The sequence below is a fragment of the Acomys minous genome, assembly GCF_964271855.1.
Source record: "Acomys minous genome assembly, chromosome: 5".
Taxonomy (NCBI): Eukaryota; Metazoa; Chordata; class Mammalia; order Rodentia; family Muridae; genus Acomys; species Acomys minous.
Window position 1 is genome coordinate 13,674,379 of NC_140494.1, and position 27,390 is coordinate 13,701,768.

A 27,390-nucleotide genomic window follows, 5' to 3' on the forward strand; every position below is an offset into this window, starting at 1 on the left:
CTAGACAAAGTATTTGAAGCCTGAAAGCAGTGGATAGTTCTAGAAGCTGAAAGCAAGCTGATCTAGCAGGAAGATGCTTTAGAAGGTAGAGTTAGAATTAGGATGGAGTAAATACAGAAAAGATGAGGAGATAGAAACGAGGAAGAAGGCAGCCGTTGCTTCATGGCTTTGTGGATTTTGTTCTAAGGGTAATTGGAAATTATCAGGATGTTTCAACTGAAGGAATTCCATGGCCTGATTTATGGTCCTAAAATATCACTGACAAAAAGAATGATTAGTTGGCCGGGGGGGGGGGGGGGGGGGGGGTGGGGGGTGGGGGGGGGGTGGGGAGGGTGGCAGAACTTAGGAGGCCGAAGTAAGTTGAGCTCTGTGAATATGAGGCCAGTCAGAACTACACAGTGAGACCCTGTCTCAGACAGACAGACAGACAGACAGACACGGAGCAAGAGTGAATTGACTCTGGGGTGTGAGGAATGAATATGAAAGAGCAAATTAACCAGTACAGAAAGGCTTAAAATTAATGGTGACTTGAATTAGGGAGTTAGTGGTACAACTGGAGAAAAGTGGAAAATGTTTGTTTGTTTTTCGAGACAGTGTTTCTCTGTGTAGCCTTGACTGTCCTGGACTCACTTTGTAGTCCAGACTAGCCTCGAACTCACAGCGATCCACCTGCCTCTGCCTCCCGAGTGCTGGGATTAAAGGAGTGCGCCACTACGCCCAGCTGAAAAGTGGAAAATGTAAGCAATGTTTTGTAGGTAGGAGCCATTGTATTTTTAGGGTGCCCCTGGATGTCAGGACCTAGGGTATACTGTTTGGTTTGGGGAAGCAGGGCAGGGGACTGGTGGGAACCAGCCAAGACAGTTTGCTCCTAACCCTCAAGCTTACAATTGGGAGTACCCCAGCAGATAACATGTGACACATCTTGGGGCTCATACAAACGTGTGTTGAGTGAGTGAAGAAAAAAATACCACAATTACCTGGGTGTTGATGGCACATACCTTTCAGTTCCAGTGTAGTTGATCCAAAAAAAAAAAAACATGTAAATAAACTCCAGTAAGCACATGTTAGATATTAACAGAGCAGCCGTTTTCAGAACAGACCGTTTTAAATATAACTATACTATACTACGGATTATATCTGGGAAAGCGTGAAAGCAGTGCAGAAGGCCATGTCTAGACTCAGTGCACACTGACGGCAGCACTCAGCATGTGCTTTCACCAGACTGGGTTCTATAGCTGTGATCCGACATCCAACAAGAATAAACCTGTCTTATAAGTCGGATGTAAATGTTTGTTTGTCACAGGAGGCATGAGAGCATGTCCAAGAACTATCTAGAGACCGAGCTACACTTGAGGTAAAAGGCCTTCTGCCTTTTTTTCTTGGAGTCTCTCTCACAGTCCCCCCAAGGCGTTGTTCACCATTTGGCACAATGGCCGTGTCCTGACCACCTGCTTCCACCTCCCCAGTGCTGGGATTAAAGGCATTCGATGCCACGCCTGGCTTCCATGTTATCCATGGATCTTTTTGGTTTTTCGAGACAGGGTGTCTCTGGGTAGCCTTGGCTGTCCTGGACTCACTTTGTAGACCAGGCTGGCCTCAAACTCAGAGAGATCCACCTGCCTCTGCCTCCTGAGTGCTGAGATAAAAAGGCGTGCGCCACCACCACCCAGCTTATCCGTGAATCTTAATTGTTCGGTCCTGTGTGCTTTGCTAACTAGTGTGAAAGTAAAATCCTAACTCAAGGTAGCACGATGTAGAATCTCAAACGAGGCTGCATTGGATAAAGTAGACCTCAGGTACATTATAATAATAAAATAGACTAATAGACCTGAAACATACCCCAGCTGGAATAGTTCCTGCTCACACCGAGTCGGCAGTCGGCCTCACACTCCACTTCACTTTAGCCACTAAAGCCAAGTTGAAGAGCACCGCCTATGTGCGAGGATTGAAGGTGATGCTATTGATCTGCAGGTAGTGGGAGAGGAGAGATGAGAAGCGCCAGGCGCTGGATGAATTCCAAGGTTAAAGTCACAGAATCTTGGTGATTTGGGTTTGTTGGATGTGCATTGTGAGATGAGCCAGGGGCGACTTTTCTAATGTTGATTTTATTTTTTTTATTTTTTCCACAGCCAAGATTCTTCACTGCTTATCTCCTGGGCCACTTACCTGACCCATCTTCACACTTGCTTAGTTCAGCTACTGTCTTGACAGCATGGATGGTAAGGCCTTCTCTTGATTCCTCTTGGTTTATGGGGAAACTACCATTTGGTCCTTCGTTCCACTATAAAATAGTAGGGAGCCGGGGGTGCTTAGTAACTTGTGTCACGCTGTCAGACCAATGAAATGGTTTAGTTTCTGTTTCAAATTTTTGTAGTCCTTTCTTCCCAATCTTGCTTGTTTTTCAGGGATTTGTGCAAAGAAAAATCCCAGTGGGAAAATATTGCTCTGACTAGCAAAGCCCAGTTGGAGCAACACAGAATGTTTGTGCTGACTCTAAAGGGACCTGACAGGCAGAATGCATTGCCTGTGGTGTTTTGTGGTGGTTGTTGTTTGTTTGTCAATTTTGTAACTGAGCTAATTGTCAGAAACTGCATTATACTTTGCCTGCTTCGAGAAAAGTAAAAGCAAACGTTGAAATGAATTACACTGTGTTGAGTGTGGTGGCATGTGCCTTTAATCTCAACGCTCAGGAGGCAGAGGCAAGTGAATCTCTTTGAGTTCAACTACTTGGTATGAACAGCATATTTGAGGCCATCCTGGCTATGTGAGATCTTGTCTCAGAGAGAAAGAACAAAACCGTTCTAATTTGGGTTAATTTTATCTTTAACATGAAAGAAATTACCAGTAGAATAAAGCATTTTTTTAGGATTAAAGGTCAAAGAAAAGCAAATATGACAGAAATATTAATGATAGCTAGTTCTGGGTGATAAGTAGAATATAATGTATCTTTCTCCATTTAAAAGTATGCAGCTGATGAGCTGGGTTTGAAGGGCTCCCCTTTTTCTGAGGAATAGGGCAGAGAGGATGGGACTGGGAGGAGGAGAGGGAGGGGGCTATAATGAGAATGTAAAATGAATAAATTAATGTTTAATATTAAAAATAATTAATTAAAATTATTTGGGAGGGAAAAGTAACAATTACCCAGGCAGTGGTGAAGCACACCTTAATTCCAGCACCTGGGAGGCAGAGGCAGAAAGATCTCTGAGTTCGAGGCCAGCCTGGTCTACAGAGCAAGTTCCAAGACAGCCAGAATTAAGGCAAAGAAACCCTGTCTCAAAATACATACATACATACATACATACATACATACATACATACATACAATAAAAGTAGAGTAGCAATTAAAAAGTAAGATAGTAGGTAAGGTCTATGGCTATGTTTTAAGTGTTTTTCAATTTTTTTATTGGTCAAATTTTATGAAACTTGGTATTGCAGGAAGATGGCTCAATAAAGTAGCGCTGGTAAAAAGATCTAGCCCAGTGTCTGGCCCACTCGCTCTGCCTGAGCTCAGTGTCTTCTATGAAGCACTCAGGGGCAGGGAGATAGATCCGAGAGCGGCAGGCCGAGTGACAGATCCGGAGGCCTGTTTCGTTTCCTGTGTCCCATGCCAACTATGGGCGGGGCGTGCTTGTCACTGACCCTTGGCCAGGTGTGGGCTCACCTTCCCATTTCTCCTAGTGGTGGAAGATGACTTGTCTCTGCTGACGTCTCTGCTGGAGGAGAACGAGGCAGCCTTGCCTCCTAGTTCAGAAGAGAGTGGCTCCTTGCCTCTGGAAGACGCGCAACCTGATGAGTTCGATGAGCTCTTTGATGCCGATGGCGATGGCGAATCTTACACAGAAGAGGCTGACAGTGCAGAGGAGGGAAAGACAGAAAGCCAGGGAGAAAATCTGGCCACCCTATTCGGTGATGTAGGGGATTTAACAGACGACGAATTCCCTTCATTGCAAGGTGAAAGCAGCACCCTCCCAGCTTCTGCTCCCAGCCAAGAAAAAACCAACCAGGAGTTGCAAGGTACCTCACCGCTTGCTTTCTCCAATTTATTCATGAGGCAATAGATAACGCACCCCCCCCTCCCCAGTTTGACAGTTTTCATTAAAATAACTACAGGTACAAGCGTGGTGACCAATGGCTTTATTTAAAAAAAAAAAAGCCAGAAAGATGATGTAGTCAGTAAAATGCATGCCTGAGAACTCAAGCTATGTCCCCAGGATGAGGAGGAGTTGGGGACACATGGGTCCTGGGCCTCATTGCTGAGCCAACCTAACTGGATCTGTGAGCTCAGCAAAGAGAGGCCCTGCCTCAAAAATAGGTAGGAGCAGTCAAGGACAGGCCGACAGCAAAACCCTTCGTGTGCACGCACGCACGTGACTGAACTTGGATGAGGCGCTTAAAGTCAGCAGTCAGGGTCCTCCTTGTATCCAGCTGTGACTGGTCTTCCACAGGATGGCTCCAGCTGTGCCCACGCTTCCTGCAGACTGTGCTACTGTAGGATCTGTGTGCACGAGGGGCCAGGCTACAAAGCTACCACACAGTTTGTTTGACCAAGAGACCATTCCTAAACAGCTACTCTGAGGCGTGCCCCTTTAAGCTAGAACAAGATTCAGTAGAAGAAGCCAGAAGCCAGCATTTATTGTAGTAATTATGGGGTTTCAACTTGTGAGGTTTTGGGTTTTTTTGTTTTTCTGAGACAGGCTCTTGCTGTGTGCAGCCCAGGCTGACCTCACTCACTCTGTCCCCTCAGCCTGCTGAGTGCTGCTGCAATTACAGGTTTGCACTTCCATGCCCTGCTAGTATACGCTCACGGCTAGCCCTGGTGTCAGGAGGATTCAGGATGGCTGGGGTTAAAACGTTTGTTTCTCTAAGGGAGCTCTTTGAAGTATAACAGTGATTCACAAGTCTGAAGTATGGGACTGTACTATGAGTCTCAAAGTTTGGGGTGGGGACAACAGCAACACTGCCAGTGTGCGCGTCAGGTGCAGCACTCTGCCCTGTCTGATTCTTAAGCTATATTTCTTTCGTAGATGAATTAAAGAAGTTGCAAGAGCAAATGAAAGCCTTACAGGAGCAGCTAAAAGCAGCATCAATTAAACAGCCTCCAGGTACAGCACAGATCACCTGGTAACGTGACCATAACTATAATATCATGCATTTTGTTACCAACAAACAGGAGCATTACCGTTTCATCCAGCTCCTGCCCAAACGGCAGCATTTCTAATTACTGTTACTTTCAATCGAAAAGGTGCATCTCTGCAGCCCCCTCTTAAGGAGAAGAAGGTTCGGCGAATTCAGGAGTCAGCGTGTTTCTCCGCAGAGCTTGATGTCCCTGCTTTACCCAGAGCCAAGCGGGTGGCCCGGACGCCAAAGACTCCTGCAGGTATGGCTCCCTGGTTCCCACCGCTCAGCCCTGTTGAAACTGCATCATGCTGCTGAAGTGTGTGTGGAGGTGTGTGAGAGACGGTTGTGGGGAGAACGAGCTCGTGCATGTGCAGATGCCTGCAGAGGGAAGGGAGCCCTTGGAGCCAGAGTTACAAGCGTTTGTGAGCTGCCCAACCATTGCCACTCAAAGGTCTACTGACCAGCACTGCACTGCCGAGATTTGTATAATAGAAAGTGGTCTTGTTTTCTGGCAAAATTTGATTACCCAAGACATGTTGGTGCACACTTACACATCGTGCATTTAGGGCCAGCCTGGGCTACAGGGTGAGAACCAGTCTCAACAACAACAACAAATTAGCCTATGTGTTGATTACAAGAAGAATTCCGCAAGCAGGTTTCACGTTTCTCAGTCATTCTCTTTCCACTTACGCCAATTTTCTAGAGTCATCCTCAAGGACAAGTGCACCCTCCCAGCCACTACAGCTTATTTCCAACTTTCTAGAGCCTAAAAGCCCCTCTTCAAGGTCGACGAGTGCACCCTCACCACAAGCTGTGCCTGGAAACCAACCCAGTAGGATGGCTAGAAATCAGAGCACAGGGACTCCTAGGAATGCCGGCGAACAGGCTCCCCAGGCTCCCCAGGTCTCCGTGGAAGCCTTCTCAGGCCTGCGCCTCAGGTCAGTAGCTGTAACATCCCTTTGCAGCCCTTTATCTGTCCCGCTAGATGGCTCTTCCTCCTGTCATAAGATGGTCCTTGCAGAGGCCATTGTGTGCTGCAGATCCACAGAGCAGCCTTGACTGAGGGAGGGAACTTAGCAGTGCTGTCTTACCTCAGCGCAGCGTGGTGTGGGCTGTTTATGGAAGACTCGTCTACACAATGAGGAGTGGTGGTGCACACCTTTAATCCCAGCAGTCGGGAGGCAGAGGCAGGAGGGCCTCTTGAGAATTCAAGGCCAGCCTGGTCTACATAATGAGTTCCATGGCTGCCGGGGCTATGTCAACAAAACAAAAAGAATGTTTACCTCTTAAAAGGAAATGGATAAAACATAGATATGTAATCAGAAATTGGCAGATCAAAACAGTAGTAATACAGATTTTATTGTAAAGCTCCCCATCTTTATGTAGGTACGGTTTAGACTGTTCATTGTGTGCAGTGTTACGATCCTAGGCTATTTTAAAATATGTAAATATATACAATCCAGGTGTAATAGTTCATACCACAATTCCCACATTCAGGAAGCTGAGGAAAGAAGATTGAGAGTTTAAGGCTAGCCTACATAACTGCATGGCCAGCCTGGGCTAAAAAGTGACACACAGTCTTAAAAGCAAAAAAAGATAGTTTATCCAGAATAGCAGTACCTTATTATAATTACAGTAAGATTACAAAAGATTATGAAGTAAACTTTATAGGCAAATGTATGTCCAGGGAAAAGTAATCCTCACTTTTAAAATTCTTTTTTAATCTATTTTAAGGGGGAAAAAATGTTTTCCTTAATCAGACCAAGGCAGGAATATTATGAGTCCCAGGCCATCCTGGGCTACATAGTGAGTTCCTGTCTCAAGAAACCAAAACTATATAAATAAAAATAAGTGTATGCTGTTTATATTATATAAAGTCCCTCAGGACACTGGGCAGGTTGCTGCCCCCAGTGTCCCCTGACCACCTGTTAAGGTGTCAGATAGTGTTACCAGAATAATGACCTGTCAATTACTGGCTTCTTGACCTAGGCGACCTCGAGTATCCTCCACAGAAATGAACAGGAAAATGACAGGCCGGAAACTGATCCGACTATCTCAGATCAAGGAGAAGATGGCAACTGAGAATCTGGAGGAAACGGACTGGGTGACATTTGGGGTTATCCTGAGGAAGGCCACTCCGCAGAGCACAAACAGCGTAAGCTGCTTTACTGACCCCTGAGCTGCACCTGCCCGGGCTAGAGCCGGGTCTGCAGGCCTTCATCTGGTGTCTGTCTGTCCTTCTTTTGAAAGCTTCTAGGTGGCACGCATCGCTGGGTTGGTGTTCAAATGTGCTGTCTGCAAGAACTCACAGCTTAGAGCTAACTGGGCTCTGTTTATTGTCCTGTCATCCTTACTACGTTTCAGTTGTCACCGTTTTAGGGGACACCTGTGTTGGTCCCTGAGATTCTCCTGTGGAGAGGCTGAGTCCACAAAGCCCAGAGGTGCTGCAATTGCTGGCCCATGTGAGCCAGGCGTGAGCTGAGCTAGCTGTGAACAGCATAGCCACTGAAGCTTAGTTACCTGGCACCTCGTCTGTGCTGGGGTTATAAATGACCACGCTGTAGCTGCCTCATGTCCCACACAAGGGTTGGCATGGGAAGCTGTTTCCCAGTCCTGTACCCGTGACACTGGACAGCAGGGCTAACATACCTGCCCAGCAGTTAGACCCTTTTCACCTGTGGCCTGCCTTGCTTCTCCTTCGTCTCAAATGAAGCGTGTATTAAATACTAAAGCCCAAAGAAAGAATTATGAACTTATAATAAGAGTGAATTATATCCAGATCTTGTTCCACACTAAGACACTCGAACCGTAAGTGGAGGCACAGTGAGCCAGGGTTCCGAACGGATTAAAAACAGCTCTTCTCACTCCAGGGGAAAACATTTAGCATCTGGAAACTGAACGACCTTCGTGACCTGACGCGGTGTGTGTCCTTGTTCTTGTTTGGAGGAGTTCACAAAGATCTCTGGAAGACAGAGCAAGGGACTGTCATCGGGCTGCTCAACGCAAACCCCATGAAGCCCAAAGACGGCTCTGAGGAGGTAGGAGTCCCCACTTGTACCGCTGGGCCCACGGGTTACACAGTGACTGTTCTGTCCCTGGCATCTGTGCTCATCCTCCCCCGGGCATCACTTGATCCTCTCTTCCTTTGTTGCCTAGCGCCCTACAGTGTTCCGTGAATCCACTTATTCTCAGTGGTTCCCACAGTTTACTGAACTCCTATTATTATTGCGGCTTTATTTATTATCAAAGGGAAAGCGAGAGCATGCACATGTGTGACACAGCCCACGTGTGGGCATGAAGAACAGCTGTATAGAGTTGCCGCTCCTGCCTTTACGGGTCTGGGGATTGAACTTGGGGCCTCAGCCTTGCACAGCAAGCACTTTTACCTGCTGAGCTGTCTCACCTGCCCAAGTTAGTGACCCCCCTCACTCGGGCTTCCGTGGGTTCTTCGCATAATAATACCCATGGTTGTATCGAGAGATCTGTGCGTTGCAGTTGAGTGGATTTTTGGTTCGTTAATTTTATAGTCCCGGTGCACTTGGAGTCAAAGCGAATCTCCCTCCTCCCAGTCTGTCTGTCACTTTGCTTCCCATGAGAATTGCTAACCCCTGGGAATTGCAATGGGTACTTTTTCTACTCTGACCCAGCAAGGACTTTATTCCCAGTAGAGATCTGTTGTTTGGGAATTTATTTGGCCATGCGTAATAAAAATAAATAAATAAAACTTTGAGTTTTTTTTTTAAACAACAAACAGTGGGATTTAGATTCGTGTGGTGTTAACACCTGAAATCCCAGTAGTCCAGTGCAAAGGCCAGAGGATTGCCCTTACCTCTAGGCCAGTGTGGGCCACAAGTTTAAGATCCTGTCTTGTTGGCTCTGTTTCTTAACAATTAAACTTTATTATATAACCCAACTGGCTTACACAAGAGAGGAAAAAGGTTAAAGGGAAACAAGAGTAAACCTTCTGGAATCTGTTCCACGGGATGGATCCCTATGTGTCTCTGGCCTGCGCGCTGATCCTCTTTTCGATCCACGGGCACTGGTGCGCTGGAGCTCGGTCTGAACCTGCTGCCCCTCTCGACCTCTCTGCCTGTCTGTCTCTCACGTGCAAGGGCTGGTCTCCGCCTCCCATTGAGGGTCGATTAGAAACACAATAATAGTCCAGGTGGAGTCCCCCCCTTCCACTTCCTGAACTCCAGGCCCAGGATGGCTCCACCCAGTCTATCTCAAGGTTGATCTCAGGGAGTATCCGTGGTGTGTCCAAGGGCAAAGCCCGCCAAGACTGCTCTCACCTGTGATAAAGCGTACAATTCTTCCCACACTGTCTCATAAAACCAAACAGCTGCCTGTGTGTGTTTGTGTCTCTATGCTGGCCTTGCACTAGCAGCAGGCCTCTTGTCTCTCTGCCTCCTAAAATCTAGGATTATAGATGAAAGTTATCATGCCCAATTACTATTTTTCCTCCTCCTTTCTGAATTTTCTACCTTGATATTCTTGCTGCGGGCTAGAGGTGCGGTGCGTGAGTGTCAGCATACATTGGAGATCAGAGGGCAGCTTGCAGAATTGACTACCTTCTCCATGTGGTCTCTAAGCATTGAACTCACTTCATCAGGGTTGTTAGCAAGCACCTTTACCCATTGCCAGCCCTGTTGTTTTTTTTGGTTTTTTTGTTTTTTGTTTTTTTGTTTTTTGTTTTTGTAAGTCCAGTCTAGTATTGTGACATATGCCTATAAGCCCAGAACTCAGGAGATAGGTATGGGAAAAGTCACACAAGTTTTGGGCCAGTCTGGGCTAATGGTGAATTTGGGCCATCCTCTGATACAAAGCAAGACCCTGCCCTCTCCTTCCTTTAAAAAAAAAACTAGAATAGGTAACTTAGTGATGTCATCTGCCTTTGAGTGTCCTAGTTACTTTTTTAAAAAGATTTATTATTGTTGTTGTTGTTGTTGTTGTTATGATGATGATGATAATGATGATGATGATGATGTGTACGGTGCTTTTTATCTGCACATACACCTGCAGGCCAGAAGAGGGCATCAGATCACATTATAGATAGCTGTGAGCCACCATGTGGTTGCTGGGAATTGAACTCAGGACCTCTGGAGGAGCAGTCAGTCCTTAACCTCTGAGCCATCTCTCCAGCCCCTCTTTACTTTTTTATCACTGGGAAGAGATGCCATAACCAAGCCAACTTATAAATGAAAGTCTTTAACTGGGGCTTGCTTACAGTTCCAAAGGGTGAGTCCATGTTGATCCTGGTGCAGAGCATGGCAGCAGACACGCTGGCGTGGCACCATAGCAGTAGCTAAGAGCTTACGCCCTGACCTGTAAAGTGGAGGCAGAGAGAGGGGTTGGGCCTGGTGTGGGGTTCTAAAACCTGAGAGCACATCCCCAGTGATAGACCTCTTCCAACGTGGCCACACCTCCTAATCCTTCTCAAAACTGTTCCAACCAACTGGGGACCAAACATTCGAACAGATGAATCTCTGGGCAGTTTTTATTCAAACCCCCACAGTGTGTTTCTGCACAGTGTCTGGGTCCCAAGACAACACTGAACCACTGTGAAGCAGCATACTGTGTCTCCCTGCCCTGGGAGAGGAGAACTGTTCCTAAGTCACTGATCTTGGCTTGGGGGGCTCGGGACAGCTTGATATTTTCTGCCAAAACTCCTAGATCTGGCGGGAAGTTTTGCACAAACTCTGCTACCACAGTGTGAATCCAGTTAGGTAAAGCGGCTATGTTACAGCTGGGCTGTGAGAGGCAGCACAAGCCTGTTCTCTGGGGCTCGCCCGTCCAGGCTCATGAGAGCTGTCCAGTGCAGGTGGAGTCTTGCCTGTGGCATAGTTTGCACCATGGCTGGCTGGGGGTTTCGAAAGCCTTCTGATCCGAATCTGGTTACCTAGTAACCACTGGACTGTGTGATCTCAGGTGACAGGATGTTCTGTTCTGGAAACAAGGACTGACAGAGCCGGGGCACTTGAGGACGTTCCTTATCTCAGCCTGTGTTCTTAATAGGTCTGCCTGCGAATCAGGGGTGGGAAACTGAGTCAGCCAAGGTCATTCAGACCTTCTCGCCTCTTCCCACCCCTGGCAGGCAGATGAAGAAGGGTGAGCCAGCCTGTCTCTTCTTAAGTAGGAAATCAAGAGCTTCCCTATCACTTCCTGTCTCGGCCTGACTTGCCAAGCCTTAGTCACATGACCATTGTTGGCCATAAGGAACTCCAGGAAAACAGGGCTGCATCCTTTGTCTGAGGCTGAGCACTTGGACAGTCAGGAGTCTGACAACCACGTGGAAGGAAGAGTTGGTTACAGAGAAGGGAGCCGAAACAGTCTTGAGCACTGGCTTTTAAGATGCCTTCCAAAAACCAGCTGCAGACGTGCTTTCGCCCGGTCTCGAGCACTTACACGGCTCTCTCTCATAGGTGTGCTTGTCTATCGATCATCCTCAGAAAGTCTTGATTATGGGAGAAGCTATGGACCTGGGGACCTGTAAAGCCAAGAAGAGGAATGGAGAGCCGTGTACACAGATTGTTAATTTGGTGGGTCTCACATCCATTAGTCTAGTATTTGCCTCTGAGAAGAGTCAGTCTCGAGGGAGACTTTAGGTGCTGTAGTGCTGAGGAGCAAACGGGGAGCCCTGGAGGTCACGGCGGCTCATCCTGCTCTCAGTGTCCTGGGGCTGGGAGAGATGGGCGCACTGCTCCGCAGGCTGCTGACCAAGCCCTCCCGGGTGCTCTTCCCCGCAGCACGACTGTGAATACTGCCAGTATCACATCCAGGCCCAGTACAAGAAGCTTAGCGCAAAGCGGTCCGACCTGCAGTCCACTTTCTCCGGGGGACGGATTCCAAAGAAGTTCCGCAAAGGCAGCAGCCTGAAAGAGCGCCTGTGCCAAGACGGCTTCTACTACGGCGGGGTTTCTTCTCAGTCCTTCGCGGCATCCATGTAAGGCATTGCTGCGGCTGCTTTTGGGAAGGGATTTTGTTTGTCTCTTAAGAGGAAGCTGGTGGTTGGACTATTCTGTAACTGCCCTGGGTGCTCGTCAGAGCCGTTTTCATGGCTGGAGCCAAAGTGGTTAAGGGCGCCTTTCATTCCTAGAGAGAGAGGAGCGAGTTCGCAATGAATGGAAAATGAGTCGTGTGCTGACCTTGACACTGGGCCTGTGCTTCCTGTTGTGCCAGATGTGGTGACAATTACCTGCAATCCCAGCCCTTGGAGCCTGAGGCAGAAAGACCATGAGAGTCCATGGCCAGCCTAAGCTATATAGGGAGACCCTGTCCGAAATGGAGAACACAGGCTGGGGGGATGGTTGAGCACTTCAGAGTACACACGATGCACCAGAGGACCCAAGCTTGTTTCCTAGTACCCATGTCAGGCGGCTCACAACTGCTGGAACTCCAGCTCTCCTGCTGTCTTTTGACCTCTGTGGGTCAGTGTGCACAAACCTACACTCATGCGCATGCTACATACACATTAAATAAATTAAGTAATTAAAAAAACCATTTTTCAAAGTGAGAAAATAACCAAGAGGTGGAGGCAGCGAGATCAGAAGTCCATGGCCAGCTGGGGCAGAGTTTAGGCCAGCTTGGGATGTACGAGTCCCTGTGTCAACACAAAATGTTTTGACATTTCTTGAGCCATTCCCTTTATTAATATTTGTTTTGCTATGTTGTTATTATTATTATTATTATATAATGAGTTGCAGACCTCATAGAAACCATTTTTACCTTCATGAACACACATGTCGATGTAGCTCGCACAAGGGTGAGGTGATGATGGAGGGCAGGTGATGGTCGCCCTCTCCTGGGATACTAGACTCCCTGAGGAAGCCCAGGTGATGTGTGGCCTTGTCATCTTACCGTGAGGATGGCTTCAGAGCAGGTGACAGATCAGAACCTGTGATTGACCTAAAAACAAACAAGAATTTGTTTCTGATCTTACAGAATTAGGCAAAAAGATTTGTACTTTCTGTATTTAGTGTTAACTCTTTTTTGTTTTGTTTTGGTTTTTGTTTTTGTTTTTTCGAGACAGGGTTTCTCTGTGTAGCCTTGGCTGTTCTAGACTCACTTTGTAGACCAGCAATCCGCCTGCTTCTGCCTCCCAAGTACTGGGATTAAAGGCCTGTGCCACCACGTCCTGCCCCATAGTGTTAACTCTTTAAGTAGCTATAGCGTATCTTTCATATGGTTATTTTAAATATTCCCTGTAAGTGAATGCTGTTGATCTTTCTAACAACATTGTAGTATTTTTTAATTTTTTGAGACAGGATTTCATGTAGCACAGGCTGGTTTGAACTAATATACACTTGAGCCTGGCCTTGGTCCTCCTGGTCCTCCCGCCTCCATCTTTCTAGTATTGGGATAACTGCCTAGCTTCTAAGAACACTTTAAACTGACCTTTAATTGTAATATACTGAACTTTAGCAGACATTAATTACTTTAAGACAAACTCTTAGGCCTCTAGATCACAGTCCTGGCATATTTTTTGACATTTCTAGCCCTTTGGCGAGGTCTCAAGCAAATCTCTAACTATGATTCGGTGAACTCCTGGCCTCCTGAGCTCTGGCTGTCCCAGCCTGCTTGTGCAGGGATGGAGGAACCTGGACGGCTGGTAGCAACTGCACTGAGAACCCTCATGTTTCGTTTCTGAAGACAGTGAGTTCCATAACCTTATTTTCTGCTTTGTCATTTCAGGGCAGCAGCTATTGCTCCGAAGAAGAAGGTTCAAACCACTTTGACTAATCTGGTTGTGAAGGGCACAAACTCCATCATCCAGGAAGCAAAACAAAAACTTGGTAAGTCTTCCTTTCTGTCCTCTGTCTCAGTGAGTCTTCCTTCCCTCACCCTCGGTGTCCAGGGGATGCCGTGTTTGCGACTGAGAAGGGCATGGCTTGCCTATACTCTTCAGTGGTGGGCTTAGTGGACAGTGTGGCATAGGCTTAAGGAAAGAAGCTTGGCGAGGGAGCAGAACGATCTGCAGCTTGGCCTTGGCTGTGGCTTGGCTTCTCATACTTTCTGAAATTTCTTAGTGTAGCTAGCTGGTCAGTCTCTCAGTGATCCAGCATTAGTAGCCGGTTCCTGACTGACCTTATCGGCTACCATTTGTTAAAATAGGCCTAGGTGAGACAGCGCCAGGCCCCCTGTGTCTGCCATCCTAAGATCAGCCAGGAACCTGCATGGCCTTTTATTCATGCATATTCCAGAAATGGCAGGTCCGCGAGTCCCCAGACTTTAGGGGCTAGGTGACTGATACTCGGGATCCCCTTGCTGTCCTGATCTGACCTTTAAGATAAAAGTTCTGCGTTTTCTTTTAGTATTCTCTTTTATTCATTAACAGGTTACTAAGGTATGACTATCGAGTTTTAAAATTGATGGCACATGTATCAAACCAATTAGAATTTGAATCCTCTAAAATTAATATTTATGTATTTCAGGAATCCCCCAGAAGAGCTTGTCCTGTTCCGAGGAGTTTAGGGATTTGATGGCTCTGCCCACATTTGGAGCCAGAAACTTGAAGCATTTAGCCAAAGCCAAGGCTTCAGGTACAATCAGCGTATGTGATTATGTGTGTGCCCATGTTTCCCAGACCTTTCCCACAACCCCTCAGCGTGTGGCTTGTGTTTTAGGCATAATGGGGAGCCCCGCATGTGCCATCCAGTCTATCTCGGCGTCTGCCCTATTAAAGCAGCAGAAACAGCAGATGCTGGAAATGCGGAAGCGGAAGTCAGAGGAAATACAGAAACGGTAAGAGAAGCAGGTTCACTTCCCTGATTGGATGGTCCCCCCCTGGGAAAACCTAAAGGACACCGAACTGCCTGCCTCTAATGTAGGCTACTGCCCCAGAGCCTGTGGGCGTGGAGGAGAGCAGTCAGCACAGCCCAGAAAGGAGGGAGGAAGGCAGGAAGAGGCTTTCTGAGCACTGGTCTTGAGCTCAGTACTTTATGTGCAAAACGAAAAGTTAGGTGGGGCGGTTCTGAAGTGAAGCCTAGGACTTTGGGTTTTTTGTTTGTTTGTTTGTTTTGTTTTTTGGGGGGGTTGTTTTGTTTTGTTTTTTATTTGTTTGTTTGTTTGTGTTTTGGTTTTTTGAGACAGGGTTTCTCTGTGTAGTCTTGGCTGTCCTGGACTCACTTTGTAGACCAGGCTGGCCTCGAACTCACAGAGATCCACCTGCCTCTGCCTCCCAAGTGTTGGGATTACAGGCGTGCACCACCGCGCCCGGCTGGACTTTGTTATTTTAAAGGCACCAGGCATAATGCTGGTAAGATGCAAGAACATGATTGCCACCAAGCCATGCAAGCTGGGTTCCATCCCCAGGCCAACATAGTAAAAATATAAAACCAACTGCTGCAAGTTGTCCTCTGACCTCCCATATATGCACTGTGGCAGGCACACATGCATGCACACATACATAGGTAAATAAATGTAATTTTTTGAAACTGTCAGTCTTGGTAGTGTGTGCCTGTAGTCCCAGCTCTTGAAGGCAGAAGCAGGAGAGTTACAAGCTTGAGCAGTAGAGTGACCCTGTAGGAAGTTTATGCATCCTTCTTGAGAAGCTAAGGGACTGTCTTGTGGATGCCACAGACAGATATAAAATACGAACTCCTTTTACGCCACCAAAAGGATTTTGTCTTGTGCGTTTTTGCATCTTTTGAAGCTTAAGATCTACTTTTGTGTCCACGCCGTAATTGATCAGGACTGATCTCACATAGACATAAAGTCTAGCTAGGTCATTGATGGATGGAAGGGAGGGAGGGAAGGAAGGAGGGAGGGTGGAAGGGAGGGAGGGTGGATGTTGGTTGGTTCTAAGTCAGACAGAGTGGTGCAAGCCTGCACTCCTAACACTGATGAGGCGGAGTCAGGAGACTTGTCCCTATGGTCAGACCCTGTCCCGTGTAGCCCAGGTCAGCTCTGAACTCATAATCCCCCTGGCCCTACCTCCTAAATGTTAAAATTTTAGGCATATACTCCCACAGCTGACTCAAAGCTTTCCAGTAACGTCAAACCTATGTAAAACAGTCACTGTGTAGATTGTAAAGCCGTTTTAATTCTTTGATAGTTTCATAGGTGTATATAAGGAAATTTAGTCATTTTACCCCCATGCCGTTTCACCACCTCATCCCTCCTCCCTTGTGAAGGATTTCCAAGCATTCATTAGGTAGTCCCTGTCTGGAGGATAAACTGAAAAGCGGGGAGACGCAACAAGGCCCTGGGGTCTTACCTAACCACACAGGGAGCTACTTCCGCATTACGGTTTTAGATGTGTGCCAAAAACAGCACCTCCTTCAGAGCCGTCAGTTAGTTAGGCAGGGGTGAGCAGGGCCGGTGTGTTCTTAGTTGCTGACTTGGATTATTAACCCCAGAGAGGGATTGTCATAATAGTTACCCTCTAGCTTAGCTAAGCTCTCCTGGTCTACTTGGAGTGCTAAGGTCTTTGAGCCTTGGGTGTATATTTATTATGTTTACTTACTTTGGTTATAGGATGGCGCCCCAGGGCCGAGGGCATGCTAGACAAATAAGGGTTGTAGCACTGAGTCACACCCCAGCCCCGTGTCTAGTTACTTCTATTCCTTTCAAGCTTTCTCCAGAGCTCAAGTGAAGTCCAGAGTCCAGCGGTGCCAAGCTCCTCTCGAACGGCTGCTGCCCAGTCTCCTCAAACCGGCGCCGAGTTCCCCAGGTTGGAACGAGCCAATACCCCCCGGGTGCCTAAGCTCGGTAGAGGCATCTCAGAAGGGGACGACGTTCTCTTTTTTGATGAATCACCACCACCAAGACCAAAACTGAGTGCGGCAGCAGAAGCTAAAAAGGTGACTGGGGCACGGGGAGATAGCTCAGTCAGTGAAGAGCTTGCTGTGCTGGAGGACCCGAGACGGGATCCCTAGCGCTCATGTAACAAGCCAGGCATGGTGGCTGCGGGTAACCTGAGTGGAGGGCTGGAGCGCACGATGAGTCCATGCTGGCCAGCCATTCTGGCCGAGTGGTGGGTGCCAGGCTCAGGGACAGGGCTGGAGCAAAGAGTTCTTTGTTAGAGCACTTGATGCTCTTGTAGAGGACCCAGGTTGGGTTCCTAGCACCTACGTCAGGCAGCTCACATAGCCTGGCACTACCCCATTCCAGGAGACCTAACATCCTCCTCAGCCTCCAGGGCACCTGTACACACACAGTGCACATACAGACCAGCAAGCACCAGACAGACAAATAGTTACAATTTAAATAAATAAAATGAGAGTGGTCCAGGACTTAAGACCCTGTTGTCAGTTTATTCACGTGCACACACAGCACTCACATATTCTATACACGCCCAAATCTTCTGTTAAGATGTTTAAGGTGTTTGTTTGCTTGCTTTTGCTGGCTTCTGCTTTCATTGCTTGGCTTTGCATTCTGTGACAAGCGATGGCATTTGAAACTCTATCCTGGTGGCCAGTAAAAGATGATGCCTTAGCTACTGTTTGCCAGCCATCCTAAGTAGTCCAAGTAGTTTGCAGTGATAGTGGTGTCAACGTAATGCCGTGAATCTAACCCAGGAGCGCAAGAGCAGTCAGCCCCATACAATTTCTTGTCAGTCTAGAGAAGGCAGCCTTCAGGAAGATGCTGTTCTACAGCTTGAGACAGCAGTTGTTAGACTACAAAATGACGGCGAAAAGTCCAGCCCCTTGCCTGGCTGCAGCTGGATGGGGGCTCCCGTAACCGCAGTTAGGACACATGGGAATGTTTTTGCTGATAAAAGGTTGTGATTGCACAGTGTCTGAAAGTTACCTCAGAATCAAACGTGTAATGTGAATCCAGGCTATTCCTGGTAATCCTTGACCAAACTGATGAAGAGACTTCACCACAGGCATGCTTCTGAACCCACTGCATGCACACAGCGCCAGTGCGTACCATCTAAAACACCTGGGCTCAAGCTCCACACTGTTTTATATTATAATTTGCAATGTTTTGGGTTATGCACAATTTTCTACTCTTGATGGTTTAATTATAGAAATTAAACATAAAGGCTTGATGACAGCAAACAAACCCATTTAGCATTTTCCTCCTGTCATCCCTCGGCCTGTATCAATTTAGTATATCTCTGAGATGCATTGTGTTAGAACTTGATTTTAAAAGTTGCTAAATAAATTTTTTTGGCTTGAGATTGGGATAGACTTTGCAACAATTCCTGAAAGGACCCTAAGCATAGCTATTCCGTGCTGTGTATTTCTGTGAAATATCCATCACGTATAGACCTACTCATTTGCTATCTGTTTATAGACCTATTTCTGTCCTGTAATTGTGTGTGGTCTTTCTTATGTGTATGTACATGAGCATGCCATGTGGTCATGTGGTCAAAGGACGCTTGCAGGAACAGATTCTCACCAGCCACCATGTGTGTTCCCAGGGTAGAGCTCAGGTCCTCAGGTTTCCCACTGGGCCATCTCCCCAGCCCAGTTCTGTTAGGGTACGAAGGGTTGTGGACTATAGGCGCCTGTCTTAACTCTCTTTTTTTCCCCCCCTAGTTAGCTGCTATTGCAAAATTAAGGGCAAAAGGCCAGATTCTTACAAAAACAGATCCAAACAATATTGTAAGGAAGCAGACGGACCCCCGAGACGTGCTGGAAGTAAAGGAGCGTGCCGAGAAGAGCAACACAGCTTCTCCTGAAGGTATTGCCGCCTCAGGGCTGGTAGTGGGCAGGTAGATGCTGTTTGTAAAGGAAGTCTTCTAAGCACAGCTAGTGCCCTGACATCAGTGGGTGGTTTTGAGTCAATCTCTAATCCAAACTGCACTAGTGCCAACTCTTACCTTTTTGTTGCGGAGTCCTAAAGCTGGGCTTACAGTCTTGTGTCACCTGCCTGGCTCAACCTTTTTTTTCTTCCCCCAAGACAGGGTTTCTCTGTGTAGCCTTACCTGTCCTGGACTCACTCTGTAGACCAGGCTTGCCTGAACTCACAGAGCTCCCCCTGCCTCTGCCTCCCCGGGTGCTGGGATTACAGGCGTGGGCCAGTGCACCTGGCATGTCATTCTTCTGTAATCACATTAACTTGAAGTAGAATTGTGTACAGTTTGAACAGGCGGGAAAAGGATTGCTCACTGCATCTTTTTGGTTTTTTGAGACAGGGTTGCTCTGTGTAGTCTTGACTAATCCTGGACTCGCTTTGTAGACCAGGCTGGCCTCGAACTCACAGCGATCCGCCTGCCTCTGCCTCCCAAGTGCTGGGCTTAAAGGCGTGTGCCACCACTGCCCAGCCACTACCTTTATTTTGTAAAGCATGGAAGCTGCTAAATGTCATTTTAAATTGGCTTATAGGTCAAATTTTTGTTCAATCAGAAGTTACAATCAGAAGTGAAGAGCCATCTTTTCTTGTTGTCAAGCTTGCTGCACCTCATGTTCCAGGCTCTGCCTCTCTGGTTAATTTTTGTTTCTTTGTGTTCCTTTGGTTTGGTTTTTAAACAAAGACTTACCATATAGCCCAGGTTGTCTTCATCATGCCCAGCCGTCTATTCACTTTTTTTTTTTTTTTTTTTTTTTTTTTTTTTTTTGGTGTTTTGCAACAGTTCTCTGTGTAGCCTTGGCTGTCCTGGACTCACTCTGTAGACCAGGCTGGTCTCAAACTCACAGAGATCCACCTGCCTCTGCCTCTGCCTCCCAAGTGCTGGGATTACAGGTGTGAGCCACTGCTCCTGGCTTTCTGTTCACTCTTGAGGTCTCCCTGCGGGTTACAGCTGGGGTCCTGATGTGGAGGGTGAAGAGCACGGTAGGCAGGGAAGCAGTAGGCGGGGCTGAGTGCAGGAGCCCACTGGCTCTCTCTGCTCCCAGTAACAGTTACTATTGTTCTTCTGCAGACAACCTGGAGCCTGCCAGGAAAAAAAGGAGAGAGCAACTGGCATACTTGGAATCAGAGGAATTTCAAAAAATTCTACAAGCAAAGTCCAAGCACACAGACATCCTGAAAGAGGTAAGAGCCCAAAGGGTCGTTTCAGTGTCCTTCAAAACAAGGGTCCAGGAGGAATGAGGTCTGCCTCTTACACAGATGAAGAAATACCTGTGTCATGTGTAGTTTGCCTGGAGAAGCAGGAGTGTTTCAAATGGGGTGTGTGTGTGTGTCTGTGTCTGTGTGTGCATGTGCATGTGTGTGTGTCTACACCAGAGGACAACTTTTGGAAGTCAGTTCTCACCTTGTACCTTGAACTGCAAAGCCTCTTTGGTTTTAGCTGCTGTGCTGTGTACTGTGGCCTGGCTGGCCCCCAAACTTCTGGGCATTTCTTTTGTTTTTGCCTTAGGAGTGCTGGGATTACAAACACGTGCCACCACAGCCAGCTCTTTATATGGGTTCCAAGGAGACAAACTCAGGTGGTCAGGCTTGCAGGTCAGGTGTTCTTACCCACTGAGCCATCTGCTTGGGACCCCCAAGTGACATTTTAACTTTGTATTTGTCCTTGTCCTGAAGAATAATAACTGATGTGTTATTAAATAGACTGCTATGGGCTAGAGAGTTGGCTCAGTGGTTAAGAGCACTGTCCATTCTTCCAGAGGTCCTGAGTTCAATTCCTAGCAACCACATGGTGGCTCACAACCATCTGTAATGAGATCTGGTGCCTTCTTCTGGCCTGGAGGTGTACATGCAGGCAGAGTACTGTATACATAATAATAAATAAATAAATCTTTAAATAGACTGCCACACCATAAAAATGTTTATATATAGTGCATGTTATGTTAAAATAGTGTTTACTACTTGTGCTTTTTTTGGGGGGTGGGGGGTATGGTTTTGTTTTTTTTTTTTTTGAGACAGGGTTTCTCTGTGTAGCCCTGACTGTTCTGGACTCACTTTGTAGACCAGGCTGGCCTTGAACTCACAGAGATCTACCTGCCTCTGCCTCCCTGAGTGCTAGGATTTTCTTCTCTGCAATATGAGAGGAATTTTTTCCATTCACATATTTTTATACTAACATTTCAGGTACTGCCAGTTGACAATTTGCCCCATCATTTCCAATCCTTTTAATAACAAGTGTCTTTATCAAATCCATGGATTATATAAATTATCTATACTTATAGTATCAGAGATATTATTGTACTAACTAATATGAAAGAGAGTGGGAAGTATTTCTGGCAATATGTATTTCGTCCTTTAAACGCTTGGCTATAGCTTACCCTTGAAGAGATAAGAGGCTTAAACTTATTAAGTATGATACAGCCTAGAAATGAGGCTTCAGCAGAATAAAGTGTGTTGCCCTGGTGAGCTGAGGTCTAGTCCTCCATCAGTACACACAGGAGCTGCTGAGCTGTGTTCTGGGAACTGCCAAGTTTATAGCAGCCACACACAAGTACATCAAGCTGGGTAGAAAACAGTTCTGTTCTATATGTGAAATCAGGCTTCTTGTACACGTGTCCCTCAGGTCATGCCATATCTGTGTAGGACAAAGGATGTGTCTGTGTCATATGGAGAGTGTAGAAAAAACAGCACCCTGACCCCTGCTAGGGTCGAGGTAGCAGTCATTTAGATAGCAAGTGCTCAGAATGTCCCCTGGGGGGTGCCACCATTCCCAATGATCTGTTCTTCTGTTGATGAATACCTAACAAGGGGTAACACAAGTCTTTCTACTGGACTGGAACTCATAAAGGATGTCAGAGACAACCCCAAAGACTCCAGGCCTTGTGTTCCCCAAAGGTGCCGCCGTGCACGCTCCTGCATTGTGCAGCTGCTCCAGCTGCAGGCTGTGCCATTGCTCCTCAGAGACAGCTCCCTGCCCTCATCCTTCCCAGCCTAATTGCCTGGGGTGTCCTTGTGCCCTGAGCATTTGTAGAGACCAGTACCTACCAGGCGGAGCAGTCACATGGGGCTGTGGAGTCTGTGGGAGCAGTATGCTGAACTGGCTGCCTGCTGATTCATTCTCCACTTGCAGGCACTGTTAATAATGCCACTGGTTCTTACTTGTATTTGTTTTTAAAACTGTCTTTAGGTCTTTTTATCTTTTTTATTCCTTATTTTAAGGGCTCTTTTCTGTCTGTTGTGGTCTCTGGCTTGCAGTTGGTTTACTCTACTTAGGGTCTGGCATTTACCTGTCTCTTCAGATATGTTCTGATGGTTATTGAACTAAATCACTAAAGTTGTTATTGGACTATTCTGGGCATATATTGGATTTGGTGTACTTATTCCTGTGGCTTTTGTCATTCAGGCTGAGGCTGAGCTACAGAAATCCTATTTTGAGCCACTGGTGAAAAAGGAACAAATGGAAGAAAAAATGAGAAGCATCCGAGAAGTGAAATGCCGGGTAGTGACATGCAGGACGGTGCGTGCAAGGCGAGGGCTCACACTGTGGGCCGTGGGATATTGGGAATTGTGGGATTTGGGGCCATATCTTGTAATATGTCATTAGGGTGAAAAAGAAATAGCACAAGATAGACAAGGTTCAGGCTCCCTGCCTGACCTGGGAGCTGTGCAGCAGAGCGTTTATAGGGAGAGTCTGCTGTGTGGCCTCTAGGCCCAAGTTACTCCTTTTGCTCTATGTTAAGTCCTGACAAATCCTTGTGTATCGATGGGTCAAAGTTTGCTATCTCTGGGACCTTTGCCAAACTTTAAAAGGAAAATTATTATTATTATTATTATTATTATTATTATTATTATTATTATTATTATTGGCTTGGTTTTGGTTTTTTGAGTCTCCCTATATATCTCTGGCTGACCTGAAACTCACTGTGTGTCCCAGGCTGGCCTTGAGCTTGCAACCCTTCCGCATCAGCCTTCCCAGTAGTGGAAGTAGAGGCTACACCACCCAGCTCAGTCTTCCCAACATCTCAGTGTCAATGAATGCTGTTATATGCTTCTACTTAACTGGGGCAGACTTTAGGAAAAGCAGTATATAAGACAGACAGGAAATCCACTTGAGCCTGGTGTGGTGACCTGTGCCTCTAATCCCAGCATTTGGGAGGTAGAGTTAGGTTGTACATGAGTACAAGTTTAAGACCCAGAAGCCTGTCTCAAAAGAGAGACAGACAGACAGACAGACATCATTGAAGATTAGTTGGTCAAGTCCCAGTAATGACAGAGTATGAAAGAGAGAGAGAGACAGACAGACAGACAGACAGACACGATTGAAGATTAGTCGGTCAAGTCCCAGCAGTGACAGAGTGTGGGGTCCCTGTCAGCAGCTTCTCCTCCCTCCTTCAAAGCCCCTCACTGGCCATGTGGTCTGTGTTGCTCTGTGCAGTGCACCTACACGCACTTCAAGCCTCTAGAGACCTGCGTCAGCGAACAGCACAGCCTCCATTGGCATGACGGCGTGAAGAGGTTTTTCAAGTGTCCTTGTGGAAACAGAACTATCTCCCTTCACAGGCTCCCAAATAAGCACTGCAGGTACGCGCAGGGCTTCCTGTGTGGCCCCTGGACCTGACATCACCCCATGCCTTCCTGTAGCTCCACAGCCCGCAAGTTGGAGCTGCTACCTGGGACCCTCAAGTGGTCCCCAGGGTGAAGGGCGTGCGTGGCCGTGGGCTGGTGGGTGTACAATAGGGTGAGCGGTGCGTTCAGCCCGTGGACGGAGGAGCAGATGCTTTCCAGCCAGCAGGTAGCACTCACAAGAACGGTGCTCCCCCTGGCTTCTCTGATGTCAGTTCTTGACCTAGAACATTCTCCTCCAGGAAACATAAATCAATGCCTAGACTGTGAACCTCGCTGGGGTATGCATTGCCCTGTTTACCATCACCTCCGAAGTCTCCAGATGACAGAGGAGTGGGAGGCCATTCTCAGGTCCCTGAAGTGCTTGTCCTTTGTAGCTTCATGCATAACCATAGATGAGGTGTATAATATGAGTGCCTCTTCGAACAGCTCTTCCTTGAAGGGACAACTTTTCCCCTAAGTGGCACCCCCACCCCTATTATCTTTCTGTGTATGGGTTTGGGGAGCCATTAATACCTTACTACTGAGTAAAGTAATTTTATCTGTTTCAGTAACTGTGGCCTCTACAAGTGGGAGCGGGATGGCATGCTAAAGGTATGTATGGTAATCTGTTTGTCATTGCTGTGACAGAGGTGACCTGAGACCGTGGACTTTAAAAAGCGGGAGGGTTTACTTTGGCTCAGAGTTCCGTTTCTGAGTCGTTAGTCTGTGTTTGGACCTTTGGTGATACAGCAAATCATGGTGGGAGAAAGTGACAAAGGAGGTTGGTTTAGCTCATAGTTCAGAACAAAAAGGGCCCGGGTCGTAACTTTCTTCAGGGTCTCATCCCCATTGATCCCACAAGTTCCACTAACCCCCAGGAGCACCAAGCTGGTGCCAAAGCCGTAACAAAGGACTTTGGAATATTCTAGACGTTATCTAGCTGTGTACTGCCTGCATTCTAATTTGTAATCAAGTTGGTGATCCAAGAAAATGAAGATCAACGGTTTCTTATTCGTGAGCTCTCTTTTTTCCAGGAGAAGACTGGTCCAAAGATAGGAGGAGAAACCCTATTGCCAAGAGGGGAGGAGCACGCCAAGTTTCTGAACAGCCTTAAATGACCCTCTCTTCAGACATCTTCTCACAACCGCTTTGCTTCTGTGGCTCTGAGAAGCAAGAGACTGGCTCTGCGTCGTCCTTTGCCCTGGTTGGCACCACGAGAAGACATGCTTGATAAACACATTGCCCACTCACTTCGCTCTGTGTGCTGGTTTGCCGCCATATTTAACTTTGACATGCACCTGTTAAATGAGGGCACTGTGGCCTTCCCTCATGTTACACATGTCTGCCTTACAGCGGACACAGATTGTTGACCCGAAACTGAAAGGTGACCCCAGAGCTTTGCTTCTATGTCTCCTTGTTATGGGCAGAGGATGCATTTGTTAACATCGTCAAGTTCAAATGTTACTATGGACACTGAGAGACAACGGACTAATGTAGCACGGTTATCTCTCCTCCTCTGTGCTTGCTTCCTTATGGTAAAGTAAAGCCTGGGCTACGTGTCTACCATCCCAACACTCAAGTTCTGGGTGATAAATTTCCTTGCTGTTCTGTGGTCTGGGTGTGCCGACATTGGGAGCCACTTTCTTTCCCTTTGTCCTACTGTTATTTCAGGTTTGTCTTTGAAATCAAGTCACTGAGCCAATTTGTGGCTCAGTTCATTGATACAGAGAAGGAAGTTGCTCTGCCTACAGTGCTATGGGACTCTGAGGCAGAAATGCCTACACTCAGCACCTCTAGTGTGGGTTGATTTAAAATAAAGTCTGGTGCTCCTAATAAAAGCAGATATACACCTTGAGAAGCTGTAACGCTTGACTCAAAAACCAGCTGTGCAAACAGAACCCCAAGAATTTTGGGGGTCTCATGTCTACTTCACTGTGTGTCAGGAATTTTAAAGGTCAAAACATATATAGTTTATCCCAGTAAACACTGAATTCTTGAGACTAGGTAGCTGAACATCCTATTTTTTCAAGGAGTCTTCCAGCTGGATGAATGCTGCTACCGTCTAATGGTATAATGTTGACAGGATCTGAACTTTAGCTAGACATGTTTAAGTTTTATCCATGACAACATCATGTCAAGAGGGCAACCCAATGGGGAGTGGTTATGGGAGACGGATGGTTGAGGCTTTCAAGAGCCAAAGATGCAATCCTATGCCCCAGGTGGCATACAGCCTTGTTTCTGCTCTATATGGGCAGACAGTGCTAAGCATTGCAGCCATGTTTCCCTTAAGGTCTAACCATTTTTTTTTTAGGGGTGTTATACTTACAGGAAGATCTTGGTTTCTAATTTAAAGTGTTTATTAGAACCAAAGGGTTCTTGAAGCTGATACCTGAAGCAGTGACGAGTCTGAAGTCAGCGTCACAGCTACATGGAAGTTGAGCAGCAGATTGCTCTATGAGCACCTGCACAGGGTCGGAAATGTGTTCTCATCTGACCGGGGCATGCCTGGGGTCCTCACCTGTATGCTGTCCATAAGATGTCCGTGTGCTTACAAAGCTTCCTGGTGACCTGGGTCTGCATGCCTTTGTTTTTAAACTTTAATTTTAAATTCATAACTAATTAAAAACACAAAGGATCCATGCCCCGCCTGCACTGAGTAAGGAAGGGTTGATTGTGTGCCATGTGTGTGTGCTTTCCCATAATATTCAGGGTGAGGAGGAATAGAGAGAACTACGCATGAGCCTTGACAATACTCATTAAAGGAATTAGTTTTTCAATCCTGCCTTTTAGTGTTTTTATCAACTATTAAAATAATTTCCTATAAATCCACTGTGTGTTTATCTTTTTTCTTGATTTAATATTGGTGCCATGTTATGTCATCAGGCAGTTAGAACACAGTAAGCACTCAGCAATTAGCAGACACTAGCTGCATTCTTTATAGAGAACCTGGCTGATCTGAATGTATCTTAAGATGATTTGATTGGTTGGTTTGGGTTTTTCCCCCCTTTGGGGTTTTTGTTTGTTTATAAAGAATAACTTTTAAAAAAACCAAAGTCCTATTTCCAAACAAGAAAAGGAAAGATAACAATCTTGCAGAGAAGCAGTTAGGGACCTTCCGAATGACTAACACCAGAAGCTCCAGGGTAGCTGGTGTTTAGCCAAGGAAACGGGTCAGTTAAGTAATGTCTGAAGGCATTTTATTAGGTGGAGCAATGTGCCTCAGAGGTTAAGGACAGTGATGTACACCTTTAATCTCAGGACTCTGGAAGCAGAGGCAGGTGAATCTCTTGAGTTCAAGGCCAGCCTGGTCTACAAAGTGACTCCAGGACAACCAAGGCTACACAGAGAATCATGTCTCGAAAAAAAAGACCAGTCAGTGCTCTTCCACCAGAGCTGGGTTCACGTCCCAGCGCCCACCAGGTTGACTCCACCTCCGTAGACTCTAACTCGCCCCCCCCCACACACACTTCCTAGCCTGTAGAGTGCACTTGCATCCAGGCAAACACTCCTATACATAAAATCTTTTTTTTTTTAAAAGCAGGAGCACAAATCTGTTTGCCTAAGCATGTCACTAATACTATTAAAATGTGTACCGTGCCATGAAAGTCAGCATCGCTACATTGACTCTGTCCAGAGCTATGGAGAGTCTAAACAGTGAAATTCTGCATTTGCCAATACTTGAAAGAGAAATGAAAGGTCAGTTGGCTAAAGTGGGAAGCAATTTGTAGAAAAATGTAAAAACATTTAGAAACTAAGTACAATCACTAGGAAGTTGGCCATAAGGCACTTTCCGGTCAAAGCCCAACCAAGACCCCGCCCATTAGGGCAAGTGTAGAAAATAATCCATTTTCTACCACTTTGCATTTGTCTTTCCTGGAGCTTGAGATAAATGGTATAAAGCACACACTTCACTCTCTGACATCTGAC

At 46.7% G+C, this 27,390-nt stretch overlaps 1 protein-coding gene across 1 annotated transcript; it reads left to right on the forward strand.

Annotated features, from left to right (window-relative positions):
- Nucleotides 1-2,133: 2,133 nt before the first annotated feature.
- Nucleotides 2,134-26,292, forward strand: MCM10 (minichromosome maintenance 10 replication initiation factor). The gene is made up of 19 exons (XM_084783668.1): nt 2,134-2,219; nt 3,679-4,014; nt 5,025-5,102; nt 5,243-5,377; nt 5,822-6,056; nt 7,108-7,273; nt 7,989-8,156; nt 11,541-11,657; nt 11,865-12,061; nt 13,810-13,910; nt 14,550-14,657; nt 14,742-14,859; nt 16,691-16,919; nt 18,606-18,750; nt 19,931-20,043; nt 22,262-22,375; nt 23,294-23,439; nt 24,033-24,075; nt 24,498-26,292. The coding sequence occupies exons 1-19, from the start codon at nt 2,213-2,215 to the stop codon at nt 24,579-24,581; spliced, it is 2,640 nt and encodes an 879-aa protein (XP_084639794.1). The 5' UTR covers nt 2,134-2,212; the 3' UTR covers nt 24,582-26,292.
- The last annotated feature ends 1,098 nt before the right edge of the window (nt 26,293-27,390 follow it).